We start from the raw sequence: 13,818 nt of genomic DNA on the forward strand, positions 1-13,818 counted from the left end.
TAGGTCATGGAAAGTGAATATTTATCCATCTCTGACGTAATTATATTAGATCGATGAGGATATGCTCGGGACGTCATGAGCAATCGGAAGGTTCAAAAGGGTTGTCTTTTTTAATTTTGCGTTTTCTTATTTTGTTTGTTTATTGTTGATTTTACACTATTCACATTACCTGCAGCTTATATATTGACCACTACCTTCACTGTATGTTTACATTTACAGTTAAATATGTACCCAGTAAGTATCAGTGACATGTAATTGAAGAATGTAGCGGAATGTCACCAATTCGGACACAACTCGGACACGAATGTTAATATGATAATGTATAATGTTATATTTTACGATAAACGAATGTTCCGAAATGTAACGTTAAATGCATTACTTTTCGATGAAAAATATTCTATAAAGATTGTGATAACCGACGTGTCTTAATTGACGAGATTCCGCTTTAATGGGAGGTGATGGTATATAGTAGTCATATATGTTATTTTAATGCATGATTGTACCTGTTACTGCTTATAACCAATACACTATACATCTTCGATTTTATAAGTGTGATCATCAAGTTTACGCTAGTCCTGAAATAGTTTCATATATAAACATCTCTAAATAATTAAGTTAATAATAGGAAAAAGGATGGAATATGATTCATTTCACAATTCATTTATTTTTCATATCTGTAATTTCATTATGTTCATCACAATCATTTATATCATTTATATATATATAAATATATCATATTCCATGATTACTGTAATGGTGTTGCTTCTTTGTCCAAGCGTCAAGACACATTGACTTCAGTTTTCAAATAAATTGTTTTCACATTTATATTCATATTTCTACATTTGATGCTAACAATTGTAATTTAGTCAAATGCTTAAAATTGCAATTTTCCTCTTTTCGAAGTTAATTTGTCATTTCGCTTTTACCCTGACATATTCGCTATCCACATTTCCTCAGTGCTTGGTTATCAATCATTTATCAACCATATATTCAATCATTTCATGCACAAGAAGTTACCATTTAAATGTAAAATTGATCTGCCATTAAACATCACACAATCGTCGTTTAGATATCGACAAGTATGCTGTTGAAGTTCTATAAAAAGCATTCGTCGGTCGCGTTAACTTGTGGGCAAGTTATCATATTGTTCGGTCACATGGCATGTGCCGCCATTTCGAGTTTGAATTTATTGCCCATTTCTATATTCAACGGTGTATAGTTGAATTCATCAACTGATCCTGATAACAAATTCAATCTATGATAAGTCAAGACAAATCTCACAAAGGTAACACAATAAATCAAACATAAAATCCTTGTTGAGGAAGAAATAAGCCGCCCAAATATATACATGTTTTCTACCTTATTCCAATCATTTACCAAAACGCTTTTGTACAAGAAATAAGTCTACGTTCTGTGATTGTCATGATAGCTGCTATTCAATATATACCCTCACATTTTTTCCTGATTTATGTCTCATTATCGTATAACATTGAAATGTACTATAAGTATACCACCTTACATTGTTCATGATTCATTCACAGTTTAATACCTCATTTTATTCGTCTCACCCTATTGAATTATATACATTTTCGTTTACTTATAATAAGGAAGAGGATATATCCATATATCAATTAATACTGTATAACTTTGCTTGAAATGTTACTTAATGTTATTTCCATTAACAAGCTACTTATACATGAATGACCGTTTCCAGCTACACCACCTCCGGTAACCAAACCTCCAGCGGGTCACTGTTCAGATCCGACATATTTCCGGAATGGAGACTTCTGTTATTTCATAGAGGCATTCCACACCGTATCCTGGCCCGAGGCCAAGTACAACTGCCAGAGGCGTGGAATGCAACTGACCAGTATCCACTCTGCCGACGAGCAGAAGTACCTTTTCTTAACGGCCAGTAACATGAAACCCCTTCCAAACGACACAGCGGCCGTATCAGCAGGTCTGCAAAACGTTTGGATTGGAATGAATAAGGGGCTATCTGGTAAGTAAAAGTTCCATACAGCAAAAATGAAAGTAAAAATCTAGCTTTTCCGGCGTCCAGATAAAGCCAAAAAGATCCAATTTGACTACCAAATTATATAATATATAGATATGTAAGCTCCGTATGAAATAAATGAATTTGACGACATTTCGTCTTAGAAACTGTAACTCTAAACAGCGTTTTCTTTGGTTACAGATGGATTCACCTGGACAGATCAGACAGCCGTGAGTTTCGTAGCCTGGGCGGATGGAGAACCATCTGATGCCAAGGGAAGTCATAATGAGGAATGTGTTGAACTGTACCAGTCAAATGGTCGCTGGAACGACAATAACTGCTTCAACAGCAAGGGATATATATGTAAAGCACGTGCAAGTAAGTTCGTGTAATTTTTTTTTTTTTTTTTTTTGTCTGTTTGTCTATCTGTCTGTCTGTCTATATATATACTTCAGTCAATATGAATACATATAATTCAACAATTGCCAAAATGAACACATAATAAGTATATTGGATGGTTAACAGTTTCGGGATAATGTTAAGTGAAATGTTTGTAACATTGATACATTATGAAGTGGTGATATTCTGATGAAAGCGATATGACAGTTTACATGTGCGATTGTCTCCCTATCCTCCTAACGGTGTACTGTAATAGACATAAGATATACTACATTGGGACAGGAGGATATTATGTAATATTACGTGTACTTATATACTGCATTTATATGATAAAATTCGTTCGTATGTTGGTATGAGGGATATGGACATTACACACCATTAAAACTTCATCAATAAGTGGTCCTGTTAGAATTGCAATGTTAACGTTTACAACTTATTACTTCTATTCCAGATACAATTGTATTGCTGCAGTAAATTAAATCTTCATAATAAAATCCATTTAACTCTTAACATCCTAGAAAAGAAATTTGGATCAGTATTAAAATGGCACCAATTGAGATTTTGGCTTCTTTTTCTCTTTGACTCAGTTGTTCCAACGGCTGCATTTGCACCTAGTGCGGCGCCAGTTACGCCAGCTCCAGTGACGCCAGCTCCAGTGACACCAGCTCCAGTAACACCAGGGCCTGTAACATCGGGTCCTGTACACTTTACGCAATTTAACCCACAGACCCCTGTTAACCCAATCAATCTTCGGAGTACTCCATCAGGAAACCCTTCCAAATCCCCGACCAAGCCGAGTAGGGTGACATACAGACCGGTCCATGGCGGACACTCACAGCAACAACGTTCATCGTCTAATACAGGTAACATTACAGGTTAAACTACTGTCATACTGGTGAGTACATCTGTATGTCTAATACAGGTAAGATTATCGAGCGTACTCGGTACATATTATACTACTGTCATACTGCTGAGGTAAATCTGTACTCTAATACAGGTAAGATTATCGAGCGTACTCGGTACATATTATACTACTGTCATACTGCTGAGGTAAATCTGTACTCTAATACAGGTAAGATATATAGTGTACTCGGTACAGATTATACTACTGTCATACTGCTGAGGTAAATCTGTACTCTAATACAGGTAAGATATATGGTGTACTCGGTACAGATAATACTACTGCCATACTACTGAGGTAAATCTGTACTCTAATACAGGTAAGATATATAGTGTACTCGGTACAGATTATACTACTGTCATATTGCTGAGGTAAATCTGTACTCTAATACAGGTAAGATATATAGTGTACTCGGTACAGATTATACTACTGTCATACTGCTGAGGTAAATCTGTACTCTAATACAGGTAAGATATATAGTGTACTCGGTACAGATTATACTACTGCCATACTACTGAGGTGAATCTGTACTCTAATACAGGTAAGATATATAGTGTACTCGGTACAGATAATACTACTGTCATACTGCTGAGGTAAATCTGTACTCTAATACAGGTAAGATATATGGTATACTCGGTACAGATAATACTATTGTCATATTGCTGAGGTACATCTGTACGTCTACGTTGAATTTTATTTACACCATGATAGTTTTGTTTTCTTTTGTTTGTTTGTTTGGTGTTTGTTGTTGTTTTTTGTTGTTGTTTTTTTTCATTTTCTTTAATCTATAGTTAGCCTAAGATTTCCAGTATTTATTGCACAATCATCTATATTGTTTCCTGTATAATCCTATATATCTATATACATATATGCATATCTTTGATATATAGTAGAGGTTTATACACTTCTGTTAGTATAAGTAGACTGTATTATGTCATACTTCTAGTCGACTCTGTAGCCTTCTTATCTTTATCAGCTAGATTTTCGTGAATCTTCAGAACAATATTTATTTATTTTATTTTTTCGTATTGAATCATCAATGTTGTGTCTATACTTCAGCTAACAAGGATATATCGGGTGGTGCAGTAGCAGGAATTATCATTGGAGTAATGGTTGTCTTAGGAGGGGTTGCTGTTGCCGCCATCTTTATAAAACGACGCAACGGCGGCCCAAAGGGCTTGAACGAGGACCAAAATCTAGGTTTCGATAACGCTTTGTATTCCAAATCGGAACAGTCCGTACACATAGACCCAACCAGAACGAATGGATTCTCTTCCGGTCTCCCAGGGGAGGAGGAGGACGCGTGAACAATCGATTTTAGCGTGACCATAACGTCACATATTGTTAGACCTTCAGTTATCCTGTCAAAAGTTTCGTTTCCTCTTCCAATTTGAATACACATTTACATTATGGTTGTGTTAATCGATGACAATGATGACATTTTACTATACAAAGTCAAGCAGACAGGGCTTGCCTAGCATTGGAACTGTGAGGAGAATGACGTGGTATTTTTGGAACAAAATATTTCACCCAAACCAAAACATATTTTCAGTCATCTCTGTCGGATGTGTCAGTGTGATAGATGTACACTCAGTATGTGAGACACCATCATACAGACAAAGTGTTGATATTCTGTACTCAGTATTTACAAACTGTACATGACAATCGAATACATTTTTTTTTAATTTGTTTAACCATACACTGTAAGAAACGATATTCGTGATGGAATATCTCATCAAATATTTCCCGGTATGCAAGGATCCGTCTTTGTGACTGATGTGTGAGGCTGTCCGATTTTGGCGTATGGTCCTTCCCGATGTATAGCGTGTCCATGTTGTGTCTTGTTAGATATGTAAATTGTTTGTTTTATTTATACGAAAGTGTGGTTCTCAACGTCTCTCTTTGTTTATGCCATTCCCAATAATATTCATGACAATAAAACTTGTTAAAACTTATAAACTAGTTCACTTTCGGTTTTTATATATATGTACCATAAGACATATTTGAAGTCTAGGAAAGAAACACTGGACAGCCTATTGATTGAAATTGATACAGTACATACTGTACGTCTGGCACTGCATAGTCCCGACAGTACATACTGTACGTCTGGCACTGCATAGTCCCGACAGTACATATTGTACGTCTGGCACTGCATAGTCCCGACAGTACATATTGTACGTCTGGCACTGCATAGTTCCGACAGTACATATTGTATGTTTGAAACTGTAAGCTTGAAAGTTTGCCATAGTATATTTTTTGATAGCACATGTCCGCATTGAAGTTTTTAAACATTAGATTTTTAAGCAGTATAATAAAGGTTACATTTCTCGATTAATTTACTACTTAATCAGACCAAAACTGTTGTTCTTTTTATGACGAAGTTTGAGTTGTGTACAGTAGACATTTTTATTGTTATCTGCCTCTCTTTATCAATAGAAATCAAGTTTTACTCTCTTTATCAATAGAAATCAAGTTTTACTCTCTTTATCAATATAAATCAAGTATTACTCTACTTATAAATATAAATCAAGTTTTACTCTCTTTATCAATATAAATCAGGTATTACTCTCTTTATCAATAGAAATCAGGTATTACTCTCTTTATCAATAGAAATCAAGTTTTAGTCTCTTTATAGATATAATTCAAGTATTGCTCTCTTTTTGAATATAATTCAAGTATTACTCTACTTATAAATATAAATCAAGTATTTTCGACTGGTTCCCATGAAAATCGCAACAAACCAGTCAACACTTTTGATTGTTGGCCGTCGTTGAACATCCGAACATGCCCTAGCATTCAAATTATTAAGATAAACGTCTTTCTTATCGCGATTGCCGATGTCTGCTTCAGAACAATTTGAGGTTATATCAGACGAGGGTCTTCAGGATCTGATCTTTAAATGGCCTATATCTGATTATTATCGATTATTCAGGTTACAAAACAGTCGTTTGAAGCCCTTAATTTCAATCAACAATCAACACTCTTTCCGAGGTCTGCGGCATCTGTAAATTCAGCAGGCTCCAAACACTGGAGGTAAAGAATTTTGACTGTTTGACAACAAGGCATGAGTTAGCTGTATAACATCATCGACAATACCATATAGTTTATGGTGGCAGATAGATATGTTTATTTATTAGTGTTAAGTGGCCTTGAACTGCCAGGGTCATATGAGTACGGATGTCAAGGGTACGAACAGTAGAATGCAATGTGCAGAAAGAGTTAGATGAAAAATGAAAAATAAGTATTACTCGGGGTTTTTTTCTCTTCGCTATAGCCTCAGCAGAAAACAACATTCGATTCTACAGAAGTCCCGAACTGGTCGTTTTCACCCTAGTTAATTGTGGTAAAGCAATTATCATCCTTGTGTTTCTCAATAAAACGTCAAAACAAGACAGAGTTATAAACCACCATAAAAGGAACTCAAGATTCCGCGAATCGGGAGATAATACATCTACCTCTGCATTTGTTTAGAACCAACACAATTATTAGGTTAAACCCGGTATAAATACATCGCACCTTCTACATTTAACATTAGTTTGGGTAATTTTCGATTTCCTTCCTGTAATTTACCAATTTTAGTTTCCTGTCCTAGGAAGACAAAACAGCTGTATGCAGTCAATAACACCACTAACGAATGTTAGAAGGACGAAACAGACGTATGAAGTCCATAAATCACTGACGAGTCCTAGAAGGACGAAACAGAACAGTTTTATGCTATCCCTAACACTGCTTACGAGTCCTTGGATGACAATACAACTATCTTAGGAGGACAAAACAGGTGTATTATGCCTCTAAATCTCACTGACGAGTCGTAGAAAGATTACACTGACAAGTCCTAGGAGGACGATGTTTATCCAGTTTATCTATTGCTAAATTCACAATCAAACATGCTGGTCTTTTGAGTGTCTTTTGCACACTCCTCCTTTGCACACTCCTCCTTTGTACACTCCTCCTTTGTACACTCCTCCTTTGTACACTCCTCCTTTGCACACTCCTCCTTTGTACACTCCTCCTTTGCACACTCCTCCTTTGTACACTCCTCCTTTGTACACTCCTCCATTGTACCCTCCTCCTTTGTACATTCCTCCTTTGTACACTCCTCCTTTGTACACTCCTCCTTTGTACACTCCTCCTTTGTACACTCCTCCTTTGTACACTCCTCCTTTGTACCCTCCTCTTTTGTACACTCCTCCTTTGCACACTCCTCCTTTGTACACTCCTCCTTTGTACACTCCTCCATTGTACCCTCCTCCTTTGTACATTCCTCCTTTGTACACTCCTCATTTGTACACTCCTCCATTGTACCCTCCTCTTTTGTATCCTCCTCTTTTGCACACTCCTCCTTTGCAAACTCCTCCTTTATACACGCCTACATTGCACACTCCTCCTTTGTTCACTCCTAATTTGTACACTCCTCCTTTATTCCATCCTCCTTTGTTCACTTCTCCTTCGTACACTCCTCATTTGTACACTCCTCATTAGTAAACTCCTCCTTTGTGCACTCCTCCTTTGTACACTCCTCATTTGTACACTACTCCTTTGTACACTCCTCCTTTGTACACTCTTCCTTCGTACACTCCTCCTTTGTACACTCCTCCTTTGTTCACTCCTCCTTTGTACACTCCTCCTTTGTACACTCCTCCTTTGTACACTCCTCATTTGTACACTCTTCCTTCGTACACTCCTCCTTTGTACATTCCTCCTTTATACACACCTCCTTTGTACATTCCTCCTTTGTACACTCCTCATTTGTACACTCCTCTTTTGTAAACTCCTCATTTGTACACTCTTCATTTGTAAACTACTCATTTGAAAACTCCTTCTTTGTGCCATCCGAATTTGTAAACTCCCCATTGTACACTCCTCATGTATACACTCTCCCATTGTACACACCTTCTTTATACACATCATCTTTTAACGAAGTTGGTATGATGGCTTAGATTACTTTGCGCACACACAGAGGCTTGAGCACATGAGAAATGTTGAACAAGATTTTTTTTATAAAGTTATGAACCTGTCACTTTGTTCGCGGCAAACTTACTAGGGGTATCTCAAAAGACCTGAACATTGCTGATTTAAATAATTATTTACTCTGGTATCAGAATAGATCCGAGCAGATGGAACTTACTCTAACGGTAAGTTAACGGCATCTTTGGGGATACTGTGATGTTCATTTTACTTTAAAGACATGTGCTTGTTTTCATATATCTTCTTGATATGTGGTCATTAACTAATAATTTAACAGAGTCCAGTGTTACAACGAAAAATCAACCTGCAACAAAAGCATCAAAACAAAGTGTTCCAATTATATGAATGCATATTACCGTTTTACTGAGTAATGTTTTAATATGATAGAATTAACCATTATATTGTCATAAGGGCACAACATTTTCTCTGGGGGAAAATCAATGGAAACATGGCAAATAAATTTAAGTCAAAATTAGTGTATTTCAGGTGTATGATACATTTGCCTGGGGCATGTATCTATTATGATATTGGTGGCCACTGTCTGACGGTGTAAACAAGAGTTGTAGGATGTGTTCAACAGTAACAACACTTCGTATAGTAGTAATACAATGTGTATTACTCAATTAAACTAGAAAGACTGTATACGTCCAGAGATATAATAGGTGAAGTAAGAAATCATATACACTATATTTACTTTGAAGTCATATTAAATGAACGAATAATTCCATTACTGCGACATACCCGTACAATACCAAAACACCGGAGGCATGTGCATTCAATTAAAGAAATTAGCGTAACACTGACATCATTGTATCGTACAACACAGACGAGGGAGTGACCGGTAAGTATTAGTTAGACATTACCAGGCAGCCCAACTTGTAGCTTCTTTAAACTGGAACTTTAATTTCATATCACTGACGTGATAAACATAATGGAGTATCTAAAGGTAAGGGAATCTCCTGTGAAGTTTTCAATAACTATATAACTTTTGTTTTAGTACCGTGAACTATATCAAACATTTGTATTTCGTCGAATAATAAAGTGGATTATTACAACAAATATTTGGCAAAATTGAATACCCTGCTCTAGCACGCTGTACATACGGGTTATACACTAGAGACTAATGTAACAGGTCAGCGTTAATCGTTAATTTCATGTGTTTCTGTGGTCGTAGTCCTTTGAAATTTGTTTCAGCAACTTTCTAGGATACTATTCATATATTTTCATAATCTGAAATCAGAACAATAAGTATTTGCGTCAAGAAAGGGTTTTACAAGCGCATGCAAGTATATTTTCTTTTCTTTTTTTCTCCTTTTCTTCAGATATTGTAAGTTAAACAAAGACAAAACTTTCTAGTAAACATACCTACTATAAGCTAAATTATTTAATTTAGAACTATCACAAAACTTTTAGAATCTTGAAAATACCTAAATCAATTGTTTTAATTAAATTTATTTGTAACACTTTTAAGTAAAGTTAACAGAAGTTTTAAAAATACAATAAGTAATATTATGTGCGGTTTTGATAAATGTGTTATGCGGTTTTTAAACTGCACTTTCAAAGTTGTATCAATCGAAAATATAAAGATTCCATGCTGAATTAAGTTATTTATGAAGTTAAAAAGCACACACAAAACTAAACCAACAACAACTACCTTTATCACGTTGCTAATTGGTGATGTTCTTTAGTTTATCTTCTTGTTTAGATACCAATATGTAGTCTCTGTTTTAGATCCTCAGAACCGGAAATACATACATGTAATTAATAACAGCTCCCATTAGTAGTGATGCAATATAATGTGTTTATAAAACGAAAGAGCGATTCATTTCTTAACATTCATGGAATCCAAATCAACCAAAATATTACAACTGCAAGTAATATTACGAAAATTAAAATGAAACCGTAAGGATACTTTTTTCCGAGGTTTGTCTCAGTCTTATATTCTATTAGTAGTAACACAGTTCAGAATACAAATATGTTATTCACGTTCTTTTGAAATCAAGTAATGATTTTTTTCTTCGTGGGACTGTTGCAATTTTCCCTGCAGATTTTGGCTTTTTCTTTCACTTTTTATTTTTTTAGTTTTCCCTGTCATTCGCTAAATATCAACACGTTCGACTTTTAGCATCCACAACGAGTCCATATGGACTTACAGAAGGAAACAGCTGCTCTGTGCATTTTGATTCATTTGGTCTTGTGTGTTGTGTGTTTGGTACACTCCTTGCTAATGTTGTTCCTTACATTAGTAACATACCTCGTTTTCAGGACATAAAACATGAATCATACATTAAAGAACAAAGCCGATAAATGATAGGTTTACATGATACGCTGTATACTTATCTATTACTTTTTTTTCTTTTTAAAATGAATTATTAACTTGTGTGAAGTAGACTATCTTATTTATGGTGTTAAACTTCTCTTAAACAAAACGATATGGAAGAATCACTGGGATATATGCTCCACCAGCAGATTAAAACCATTATGATTAAAAATCATCTGGAGACATGAAATAGTGAAGTATATCTTAAAACCATGGTCAGTGAATGAAGACGGTAAATAAATATCCCCTGCACGATTAACCTTATCAGAACTATTAAATTGAACTAATAGGGTAAGGGGTGTTTCTGGTTTCGAAACATTTGTGCAAATGCATCCATTTATTTCATATCTAACATCATTTATGAATTACAGGAATTTGTCCTACTCCTCGCAGCTCTGCCATTCATAACGCCCATTGAGGAACTACCCGTCCCGGAGAAACTGTTTAAATGTTTTGGAAAGTATACGAACAATACGGATAGTGATGTTGCCGGGGAACTAATAAGTACGTACTGTATAAACCAATTCTTATGGGTATCGGGCCGACGAAGTTGGGATGCTCCCCGCGACAAGATCACGTACCAAGTCATACAGAAGCTTTTAACACAGGGAGCTGATGAACATAACAGAAGGAAACGAGCGACGGAACCCCTTCGGGTCCGGAAAGAGTACCGGATGTTGTCTCGGATGGAGCGTAAAAGGTTCCATGATGCAATGAAAAAGTTAAAAGAAAGAGTAAGCATTCCTATAATTTACTAACAGTAAGGATTTTATAGAAGCAACATATGTTTAATAAGATACATGTATATACTAAAAACATACTCCTATCCTCCCACACTAAGACCCTCGCGCTGCCATCCGGACCAACAAGCGTGATTGATATAGGTTGATATAACTTGTTTCACAATGGTCGTAGAATATATAAAGTTTCCATTCTTTTAAATACAAAATTACTAAAGTTTATTCTTTCGCGTTGTATTATGTTGCTTTTATTAACTGTAACTTTGATATAAATGACCGTTCCGTTGATAGCAATTTACCTTACGAATTAATTAATTAACTTCTTTATGCTTACATTTCCAGATACCAAACACACGTACTAGTGTATATGATACTCTGGCTGACATACATAAAGGCAAAAACGTTCTTCATTCGGTACATGGCGGACCTAACTTCCTGGGTTGGCACCGAGTTTACATTTACCTGTAAGTAACACATGATACTACTGGGATAAGATATAGTATTATCGGTATAATTTATACTTACCTGTAATTTATGTGGAAAACGAGAGAGCAAACCAATATTTCGTACTGCATAAAGTGGTTTGTGTTATACTATCCATGGCTGATATATACTTAATAATTGTATGTAGCATATGATACTACAGAGCAAACTAAAATGATAGATTGACATACATGTATGTTATACTTACCTTTTTAAAAGTAACATACTCCTTTAAACAACAAGACATAGTACAGATAAACCATCTTTAGTTATCTCCCCAATTCCTTAATTTGCTTGATCTTAGAGAACTTCATCAAACACAGGTGAGATACATGTGTTCTGTTTTGATATATTACAGACTAGAACAGGCGTTACGTGAGGTAGACGCCAATGTCACCTTACCATACTGGGACTGTACTCTGGACTACGAGATGAATGATCCATCGAAATCTATGATATTTTCATATCGATTTGCCGGAAATGGTGACGGAGATGTAGTCAATGGCTTCCTTAAAAGATGGGGAATAGTGAGAAATGTTGGATTAAATGGTGATCTGATGAGCAAGGGGGTCATGAACCAGATTCTTTCCCGTCGACGTACACACAGAATCACAGAGCCTACTGCAAGTGACCAATATAACATTGAGTTACATCACAACTCCATCCATTCTTGGGTCGGTGGAAATGTAGGTTTTATGAACACGGCCACCAGAGACCCATTGTTCTTCCTGATACACTGCTTCATTGATTACATCTGGTGGCGATTCCAACAGCGTCAGATCAAACGAAACATCGACCCGTCATCTGACTACCCGAAAGATTACGGAGTTCATGCACACCGTCCGAATGCACACATGGAGGGTTTCACAGGCTATCGTAACCGTGATGGATATTCTAACCACTGGACTAGAGATATTTATACATACCAGTTGTCTCCGAAATGTCCCGACTGTGGCAATTCTATTTGGTTGAAATGCGTTCGGGGAGTGTGCGTTTCAAAAGCTCAAAATAGCAATCGAGAGCGAGCATCCAAATCCAGCATAGCTACACAAACTTCGTCTCTTTCACCACAGGGAAATAAAGGAAATGCTTTCGGTGTAGAACATCAACGAAACACACTACAAGAAGAAGATTTGGAGGCCATGGATATACCAGCTGAGGACATGTTATACGGAAAACCCACTGTACAAAATACATTCGAAATTAATGGTAAAGCTAGCACCGATCTGTGGGCGTTTATGCCAGTGAAGGTTATCAATGTAAATCGGGGCATCGTATCTATAACTCTCACCCAATAACTAAGGGTCATTTAATGTGGAATGATGATATATATGCAACGTCGAACTCCAAAAATCTGTCGTCTTTCCTTCCTCAACATAGTGCTGTAGAATATGAGCATTGTATGCGGTCTCGAAGTGGAGCTTTGAAAGTGTATGTCCGTATAGATGGTCTGAGCTATGACGGTCATTCTGTTGAGCATGTGCTGACCGACGAACGCCTTCCGTTCTCATCAGGCTACGCATATGTGGCAATAAAAAGTCCTGGCCACAAACACGTAGATTTTATGGCAACTGCACATGACGAGTGCGGACGAATGTGCAGGCCTATGTGCAGACTAAAAGATTCCCCCGACTACACCCCATGTACCGGGCACATGCGCATAAGACCCAAAGATAATGATATGTATGCGTCTACCGTGGCAGATGCAATGCTTAAAGTATGGAAGTTCGATCAGGATAAAAACATTAGCCCAATGTCAACAGACACTTCTGTCCACCTTAGCTTTTTATGTGACTCCTCCTCGGGGAATCCAGGGAAGTTTACAACTACCTGACATTAAATTTCGCTATAATTGAACTTTCAGTGTACTGATTCATTGGGATTGGTGAAACCATTTCAAATAATAGGAAAACGCCTTTGTTGTCCGTGTTGCTATACTGTTAGGTGTAATTGCTCGACATTAAAATCAAGGTGAACTGTAATATATGCACCAAGGACATGGGTGATTATT

At 36.5% G+C, this 13,818-nt stretch overlaps 3 protein-coding genes across 5 annotated transcripts in view; 2 read left to right on the forward strand and 1 right to left on the reverse strand.

The window, feature by feature from the left end:
* Positions 1 to 5,251, forward strand: part of LOC117321515 (macrophage mannose receptor 1-like) — a 29,976-nt gene extending 24,725 nt beyond the window's left edge. Inside the window, exons 38-42 of one of the 3 annotated variants that reach the window (XM_033875941.1) lie at positions 220 to 234; positions 1,715 to 2,002; positions 2,198 to 2,374; positions 2,983 to 3,258; positions 4,356 to 5,251. In XM_033875941.1, the coding sequence (XP_033731832.1) occupies positions 220 to 234; positions 1,715 to 2,002; positions 2,198 to 2,374; positions 2,983 to 3,258; positions 4,356 to 4,603 (1,004 nt within the window). In that variant the 3' untranslated portion in view covers positions 4,604 to 5,251. Of the gene's footprint in view, positions 1 to 219; positions 2,003 to 2,197; positions 2,375 to 2,982; positions 3,259 to 4,355 lie in introns of those variants that run through there. The other 2 variants (XM_033875940.1, XM_033875942.1) reach the window with 2 other exon arrangements.
* Positions 5,252 to 7,155: 1,904 nt separating this feature from the next.
* LOC117342065 (keratin-associated protein 4-7-like) lies at positions 7,156 to 7,596 on the reverse strand. Its single transcript, XM_033904042.1, has one exon. The coding sequence runs from the start codon at positions 7,594 to 7,596 to the stop codon at positions 7,156 to 7,158; it is 441 nt and encodes a 146-aa protein (XP_033759933.1).
* Positions 7,597 to 9,128: 1,532 nt separating this feature from the next.
* Positions 9,129 to 13,802, forward strand: LOC117321516 (tyrosinase-like protein 1). The gene is given in 5 exon segments (XM_033875943.1): positions 9,129 to 9,210; positions 10,956 to 11,318; positions 11,667 to 11,788; positions 12,166 to 13,107; positions 13,110 to 13,802. Coding segments are annotated over 5 exon segments (1,974 nt in total). The 5' UTR covers positions 9,129 to 9,195; the 3' UTR covers positions 13,642 to 13,802.
* Positions 13,803 to 13,818: the final 16 nt, after the last annotated feature.

The sequence above is a fragment of the Pecten maximus genome, chromosome 2, assembly GCF_902652985.1.
Source record: "Pecten maximus chromosome 2, xPecMax1.1, whole genome shotgun sequence".
Lineage (NCBI taxonomy): Eukaryota > Metazoa > Mollusca > Bivalvia > Pectinida > Pectinidae > Pecten > Pecten maximus.